At 37.4% G+C, this 8,149-nt stretch overlaps 1 protein-coding gene across 3 annotated transcripts; it reads right to left on the reverse strand.

Moving 5' to 3' along the window:
• Positions 1-313: 313 nt before the first annotated feature.
• Positions 314-7,344, reverse strand: LOC121503706 (clusterin-associated protein 1 homolog). 3 transcript variants are annotated; one of them, XM_041778239.1, is made up of 13 exons: positions 7,275-7,344; positions 5,266-5,342; positions 5,042-5,153; positions 4,598-4,682; positions 4,318-4,497; positions 4,044-4,139; positions 3,720-3,803; positions 3,488-3,621; positions 2,267-2,408; positions 1,905-1,974; positions 1,754-1,855; positions 1,520-1,569; positions 314-495 (listed from the first exon to the last, which is right to left on the reverse strand). In XM_041778239.1, the coding sequence occupies exons 2-13, from the start codon at positions 5,285-5,287 to the stop codon at positions 397-399; spliced, it is 1,176 nt and encodes a 391-aa protein (XP_041634173.1). In that variant the 5' UTR covers positions 5,288-5,342; positions 7,275-7,344; the 3' UTR covers positions 314-396. The 3 variants fall into 3 exon arrangements, with proteins under 3 accessions (XP_041634173.1, XP_041634172.1, XP_041634171.1); XM_041778238.1 differs by lacking the exon at positions 1,905-1,974 and having other exon boundaries at positions 1,754-1,838; XM_041778237.1 differs by lacking the exon at positions 1,905-1,974 and having other exon boundaries at positions 1,691-1,838.
• Between the last annotated feature and the right edge of the window lie 805 nt (positions 7,345-8,149).

The raw sequence follows: 8,149 nt of genomic DNA on the forward strand, positions 1-8,149 counted from the left end.
ACTAAGTAGGTCAAAGTTCATCATCATACAGTCAGGATTCAACAGGTCAGAGAGGCAGCTTTATCCCTTAAAATTTGTTCTCCATGTCAGTGGATGGTCTTAAAGGACATATTTTTATTTTATGGTGGATGAACTCACAAAAATATGTGCAAAAATTGAAAGTGAACACCCTTTTGAAAAATCGACCATATTCCTGTAATATAAAGGTTCACCATTCAGACATCATCAGACCGCTGTGTGAATGATGGAACTTTATTCTTGCTATATTGTGAAATATTACATTCATGCATAGAAAAGAGGATTAAGTCTCCCTTTACTTTAATGACAACTTGGAGAATAGAAATAAACTACAATGAAAGAAATAAAGTGTTGGCACCAAACTATTCCTGGTTCCAACTATTGTCTGTCATCCTCCAGATCCTTGCTCTCCTCTTCCTCTTCACCTTCCTCGTCCTCTTCATCATCCTCATCCTCGTCAATCTCACTGTCATCGGTCTGTAAGATGGGGCAGGGGGAAATTTTCAACTATTCAAAACGTAAAACTACAACATGAACGAACATGATTTCACTCCTGTTAAACACTCTATGTCTCACATTAACATTAGACAGGGGGATCTACTTACTGGATCAGGTTTGTACCAGTCTGGACAGGATTTAAGTTAATTACTGTGCTGGGGCAATTCCAACTATAGCTAATAATAAACTCTTGGCAGAGGTTTAATCTAACTTAAAGGAAAAAAACATTAAACTTCTGCTGTTTATCTTCACAACTTCATAAAACATGCAGACCAAAATGTCTTATAGAACACAAAGAAATACCAACAGATGCATCAGTGAGGCAGAATGCAGTGAAATGAAGTAAACAGGGTGCTACAACCACTAAAGCAGGTTAGCAGGGTTAAGGCAAACTTCTGCTGCATCACATTTTCTGTATGAACACATCAACGACTATTTGAAGATTATCGATCCCCATGCTACTTACAGGGCTCCATAACTGGTCTCTTCTTTGTCTACAAATTTTGAAGATGGATTTTTCTTTAAAAGCATGGATACACAAGGAACTGGGAGTCTGGACTAATTCAATGGGAGTCCAGACTAGGTGCAAAACAAAGCTTTCCTTTCTGTTGTTTTTTGGCATGGGGGCTAGGCCATTTGGGAACAGCTAAAAAGGGCTTCAGAAACACAAGTGCAAGAAAGCAAAAAAAACCCCAAAAAACTCTCAGATATGGAACAGATCAAACATGGAAACCCAAAGTAGGAAATATGATTTGAAGGTGAAGTTGATGCATGGGGTAATTTATAAGAAATTACAAAAAAACAAACAAAAAAAAAACAAACAAAAAAAACAAATTTAAGGAATGATGACAGCATGTCTTTCTGTAGCAAAGCAGGCATGACAGAGAAGCTTGCAGATACTGTGAGCAAAATTAGCAAAAAGAACTTAAATGATCAGATTTTTAAGTGTAGAAAAAGAGGACATAGGGGAATCTTGTGTTGCTGTTGCTATGACAGCACTAACCTCATTGCTATCACCATCTTGCATGTTCCCGGTGAATCCTGCTCCTCTACCTGAGGTGTAAACAGGGGAAAAACTAAATTAACATTAAAAAATACAGTTAAATTTCTAATTTATTCATTTACATGAGCTACCAATGAAAAACTAGACAGTAGAAAGCATGATAAAATGTACCTAAATTTTGTGATGAAAAACAAGACACTTTTAGACTTGGGTGCAGGGCCTTGACTGGCGTACCTGCCAAGAATCTGCGTGGCTTAGAGGATCTATTCTCTTCCTGGTCGTCTGAACCTTCATCCTCTGGAACATTCATGTCAGAGTCCTGCAATAACATAATAGGTTGAAATGACAGGATTTCTGTTTTGCTTCTTAAATGTTGTCTTACAAGAACTCTTCATTAGATCCCTCTCCTCCTCTCTTAATTTGTGCTGCATCATCCTCATTGTGTTTTCCACCTCCTGTAGCAAAATGAAACAAACATGTATATGCCATTGTAATAACTCCTGCACTTTCATTGCCATGCTATTTTTGTGGGGGTTTTGTCTTATTTCTCATCATCACAGTCCAAGGGGTGACATTTTTGCAAGGAGAAGGGACATTATTTTTTCATCAGGGGTTTGTTCACACTGTTTGCTGGATTTGTAAAGAAATATGGCAGAATGCACCACAGTGCTTTTTTGTTATAAACGTTCATAGAATTCTTGCAACCAATAGTCAACATAGTGTGTACTTTGGGTCATAAACACAAACCTCAGACCTCTCCTGCTCCAGTCGGTGGTATTCATCCAGCTGAGACTCCAGGAAGCAGAGGTTCCTAAACTTCTGCATGTAGATGTCATATTGTTTCTGCAATTCCTCCTCGATTTTTTCATATTCATCCATGAAGGCTGGCCTAAAACATTAAGAGAGATACAAAAATCAAAGACTTACAAGGAGCCAGACAACATACTTCTCTGTTAAAGATTTTTTTTAGCAAACAGGTCAAAATTTGAAGAATATATCAATGATATCATTAGATGAACACATTAAAAGAGGCTGTGAATGCTCTTACTCAGTCAGCTGGAAAGCCCTGGTGCCTAAACACTGGATTTTAAACTAATACACAACTTTATAATTCCTACATGTGTCCAGTGTCTGACAGTGCTTCTGGTGTTTGAGGATTCAAGGAACATCTTAGTTGTAATTCAGTACATCTCAGTGCTATTAGGGCCTTCTCTTGGGAGTTCATAAATTCACATCAGACTTGGCTGTGAGTGGAAATATGGGATAGGAGCTTAGTGACACTAAAAAGATATTCAACTGGAAACTTTTCATTGACATCCCTGGGCCAATGGGTTGAAATCTGTGTTTCAATTCAAATATGTCATTTATTTTTCACAGCAGGTTACTTTGTGACATTCAGGAGATTAAGAGTACTATGCTTCTTATGTACAGAGAAAAATGGCCTATTGATATACTGCATGTATAAATGTAGTCCTATAAAGAAAAGACACAGTGAAGAATCCAACATTACAGGGTTCATACACACTTTTAAAAATCAAGTTTAAGACTTTTCAGGCCTTTTTAAAAACCTGAGCTGAAAAAAATTTATACCATGTTCTGTGTGGTAAAATGTCATAAATGAAATGAAATGTGAGTTTTCTCAGTACATCAGATCTGTTTCAATTCACTGTAAATGAAATGTCAAGTGCTATAGGAAAAAGACCCAAATTGGATGATTTGTGGCACATTAAATGTCTCTTTTCTATCAATATACCAAATGGGGATTTTTATCATACATTTAACTTTTAATGGCCTTAAATTTATAAATGTCAATTAAAAACTTTTTACAGATCTGTAGGAACTGTGATGTTAGGTAAAATTTAATTAGATTAGAAAAGAACACCAAGTGCATAGTTACACTCGAAAATTTTAGCTGGGAGACATTTGCATCATCCTACCCTTCTGCTACTCCTCAGATTGTGAACTGACCTGACACTCTTTAACATCTGCAGCCTTTTATGATTCCTCTCCAGCTCCTGCCTTTTCTTTTCTATCTTTGCATCCAGAATGGTTTGATCAGAAACAGCTTTCCTCGTCAAGTCTTCGTACTTCTCCACACTTTCCTTTAGAACAGGAAGAAATTATAGCAGATTTAAGTACCATTATGTCAAGATGAACATTTCATGCATTAATTTTTAAGGTTATCAGAATAAATACACACCAAAACCTCCTTGATGGAAGCTCTCAGGGCCTTTTCAATTTCATTGATGTCCAGAGGTCTGGCAATGGCTGAAGTTCTTATTTCCTATGCCGAAATTGAAAAAACAAATTGTACAGAAATCACCAGCTGTTAAATCACTGATATCTGTTCATGTTGGTGGCACTCAGAGAGAAATAACAATCCATTTGGTCTGATTTATGACCAGAAATCCATGAAAAATGATTTTGCTGTCTCATTTCCAAAATTCTGAGTGTATAACACTTATTCAGTGACTTATTTTCTCGTAGAGAAGTATGCTTGTGTTAACATCAGCGTTTTTCTCACCCTAAGTTCCACCTCTTTTTCCAGCAAGGCACAAAGAGATGCTCCTTTAGATATGATATCTGATGCCAGGTGGCGCGCTGCTTTAAGATCAGAACTCTAAGAGAAGACATAGTGATATTTAATCAGCAGTAAACAATTATCTCTTCAGCAGCACAGTCACATCTGCTTACTTCAACTATGAATGGTATTAGCCTCAATTCAACTGTTTAGTGGTAGGGTTGTCATTGAAATGTCAGCACAGATAACATTAAATAGTGTAAACAAGGCATCTCACCCATGATCCAAGGTCAAATTTAGACTTGCTGTTGTCCTCCTCAATTTGATCTCCCAGTGTCATCTGCGCTGTCTTCATCGCACTGTACAGTACTGAAGTGATCTTAAGCATTTCTTTCACAGCATAACCATCAGCCTGGTAGAGAAGCTTGGTGTCCAACTCAGTATGAGCTTCTGTTGCCTGCAGCAATGAGAGACAATGTTCATGTCACACAAACAGCCATCTTTGACTTACTTAGAGCGATATTTACATTCTGTTTAAATGTACAAAAAGGTATCACCATAAACTGGGCTACAGCTTTGATGAAGAATATCCTGTCATACTCTGTGTCCACATCAGTTGGAAAATCAATCTGAGGCTCATATCTAAATGTAGTGGAGAATGACAAGTAAGAAGAGACAAAATAACAAAAAGTGGAATGTAACAGCTGTTTAAATGTAAGTGATGTCTCACTGGCTAATCCAGGAAAAAGCACAGACAAGTGAATCTGGGTGAAAAACATTGTATGGAGTGGAAGACGAGGCTGGAGTGAGGTTTCCTTCCAAAGATGATCCACAGGAATGTATTCTATACATTACACAGTACAAATGTAGTAACTACTAAAACAGGTCCAAATTATTTACAGAGGCAGGGCTGTTCTTAATGGATCTAGAAGACAAAATGACAGCTGTTCTAACATGATTTTAGCTGAAGAAATAGAGCATTTTTTAAAGTGAAAGCCTACCTCTTTACAAGCCATATCAGGATTTCTGCCACTAAAGTGAAGTTTTGTGTCCTGAAGCTCTCCATTGATATCAAACGAGGGTAGCCGAGGGCCCTCATCACTTCTGTAAAATCTGACAAAAAAACAAGACACGGCCTTGACTATTGTCATGTGGGGAGACATTACAAACTTTATCTGTGAAGCAACATGATATTACATTTACTGGGGAGCAGAATAACACTTACTTCTTAAGTCTCTGACAGACATTTTGATGTGTGAGGATTGTACCGTAAACAGGAATCGATTCACCCTCTGAAAGACACTGTATTGAAGACAAGGAAGCTAGTTACTGCATTAGAAAATGTGTCATGGTGATATTGTTCAGGGTCCGATGTTCGTTTGATTAAAAATGTCTTCCCCAAAATTACAGAGTGCCCCTTTAAAGTGCTATTTCACAGTTCCACCGTGTAACTGTAACAGTTTGACCAGTGGTACTAAACCTTATTTTACCAAGGAGCCACATTATCTAAAAAAATACTTTAGCGAGAGCCACAATCGAAACTGGGAATGTAAAGTAGATAATAGATCAGTTAATCTGTAGTTGAAATAACATTAAACAGGGGATTGGTGGATAATTATGAGGTTAAATGGGATGCAAATGTCTGTATAGAGTCAGAAGAACCAATATGTCACTGACAATAAGCATATATTTATTTATCACTGACATCAGGCTAAAACCTTATATCTCCATTTTTCATGATTTTAGCTTGTTTTTATAAATCATATTTATATCATTTTTATAAATTATAAACTTTTCATTCCCTGAAAAATGATCATTTTGGAGATACCAATCTTTGGCCCAACACCAGTGTTATGAAAGTTCACCTGGCCTAAAGATTTTTTTAAGATATTAGAATGCGCTGAGATTGAGCTCTGAGATGCTTTTCAAAGAAAAAAATGATGAATTATGGTTGGCTATTTGGGTATTTATAACTCACATTGGGGAAGATACTGACATTCTGTGACTTTATTAACATAAAAGAGGTGCTTTCTAATTTTTTTCCACTTATTATTGATTCTTTAGTTAAAGGGTGAGGGGCCTCTTATTGGTCTTTGCCCTGGGCCTCCAAATGACTAAAACCAGCCCTGCCTCACACCTGCAGCTCGCCATCATTTCACCCTGCCTCATTTTGGAGCTTTGGTTTTATATTTCTGCTCTTTTGACAATATTTATGATCATTAGTGCATTAAAGATCAAATAAAACACCCACGTTTGGACAAATTTCAGTAGATATGACGTTATCTCCACTTGTGATTGTGAGTTATGCTCGTTGATGACGCACGTCGGCATAATTGTCATAAGATCTGGGTGTGAGAGAGCATCGGCAGGAAGTGGCTGGAGAAAAAGTTAAAACGAGGAAATGGGAAGCTTCAGATTAAACACGACAGCACACCTCAATGAATGCGCTTACTGAGGAGACGCACCACCTGCGGACCTCCTCTGTTCTCTTCTCTTACATATGCTCCTCCATTGAGCGCATCCGATGGTAATAAAATACGGATTTAAAATAATAAACGCTTAAATTTGGAAGTTAAAGCCTTTCTTCTTTATGTGGGTAACAGATTTAATGATGCGGCCTACCATGAATCTTTACTGATGACAGGTTTACCTTCATAAAGGTTTTTAGTTAAAGTTTGTGTAGCTGTCTGCACGTCAACAGACACGCTGAGCCAATGGAAGCAGCGACACACTGCATCCGGCTACTCGGGGACTCCGTAGTGACAGAAACGAGAGAGGAAAATAATAAAATTAATGAAAAGAAAAGCTCAGAGACGCGCTTGCCCGATCGGGCAAGTCCTTACAAGTTTTGCTTGCCCGTCGGCTTTCTGAAGTTGCCCTGGGCATTCGGGCAACCGTTAATGTCGGACCCTGAAATTGTTCTGACTGCAATACTGTTACATGCGATAGTGGGCTAACTACAGTTAACAACATACGCAGGATCTATCGACAGTTTCGAGCAGTGGAAGCTTAAAAATGGCTTGAAATCAAAAGTGAAGCCATCACTAGATATTTAACTGGAGAATCAGCTAATGTTTCTACGATGCAGCGACTGGCTAGCTTGTGGCTAAAGGAAAACTAGAATAAAGCTAACGCCCAAGTCTCGCCGATACGAGAATGTTTCTCTGAGCTACTCGACAGGCCGTTGTCAAATCTGGTATGTTGGGTTTATAGGTTTTTATTTTGAGGTTTTACCTGTCGTTGTAGTCTCTCAGCTAGTTAGCAACTCGTTCACCTCTACCGTAGCTGGTCTCCATGGAAACCGATTCCTTTCTTTTGTACGGAGGCTGGGCCCAGTCTAAAACCATGAACGCGGACGTTTCCATGTGTGGACCATGTGTTGCTTACTACTTTTTCGTGAACCAGAATTTCCTAAAAACTAATAACTAAATTGGCAAATAATGATGACAGTCATTAAATATTATGTAAAATACAATGCAAACGATTCCTAAATGTATTAAGTGGTGAAAGGCAATACAAGATAAGTGCTAGATAAGACACTGATAATACATTGTGAGAAGACACAACAATATAATGTGAGGAAAATTTAGACTGCAGAAACGAGAAAAGACAGAAACAACCAAGGGGGATTCGTTTGTAAATATCTCAACATTTTGATATTACATTTACCGTCAAGGAAATAATAGTAATAAGTAAGAAGACTGTCAAGTACATGTATTAAAATAATAACTGATGGTTAAATTTAAGTTTATAAAAATAAGTCGTAAATCGTTTTTCGTGCAGACGGTCCATTTTGGCAGTAGTGGTTCAGCACAGTAAACGCTGAACCGGAAGTACTTCGTATACGCGTGAAAGAGGCCTTGTTGTGCAAGTTATCGGAATAAAAACGATCAAACGATCAGATTAATATATATAAATTTGTATATAAAGATTAAAAATAAAAAATATCTATACATATGTAAAACTATATTATATATAGAATTATTTTATTTTAAATCATGGAGTACATCTTTTCATTTGACCAAGAAAATACAAGAAAGTGGATTCTGGTTTTATGTTTGACTGTCAGTTATTATTTTAACATGCATCATTTTTTATAGATGATTCAC

This window comes from Cheilinus undulatus, linkage group 21 (assembly GCF_018320785.1).
Source record: "Cheilinus undulatus linkage group 21, ASM1832078v1, whole genome shotgun sequence".
NCBI lineage: Eukaryota > Metazoa > Chordata > Actinopteri > Labriformes > Labridae > Cheilinus > Cheilinus undulatus.

What these genes read in the sequence shown, in the direction of transcription:
- LOC121503706 (XM_041778239.1), bottom strand. Translation starts at nt 5,287, where the DNA reads ATGTCTGTCAGAGACTTAAGAA. An exon ending in AAGCTGTAGCCCAGTTTATG is followed by an intron (nt 4,498 to 4,597) that starts GTGATACCTTTT and finishes TCATTGCTGCAG; the next exon opens with GCAACAGAAGCTCATACTGA. An exon ending in AAGATGGTGATAGCAATGAG is followed by an intron (nt 496 to 1,519) that starts GTTAGTGCTGTC and finishes CCCATCTTACAG; the next exon opens with ACCGATGACAGTGAGATTGA.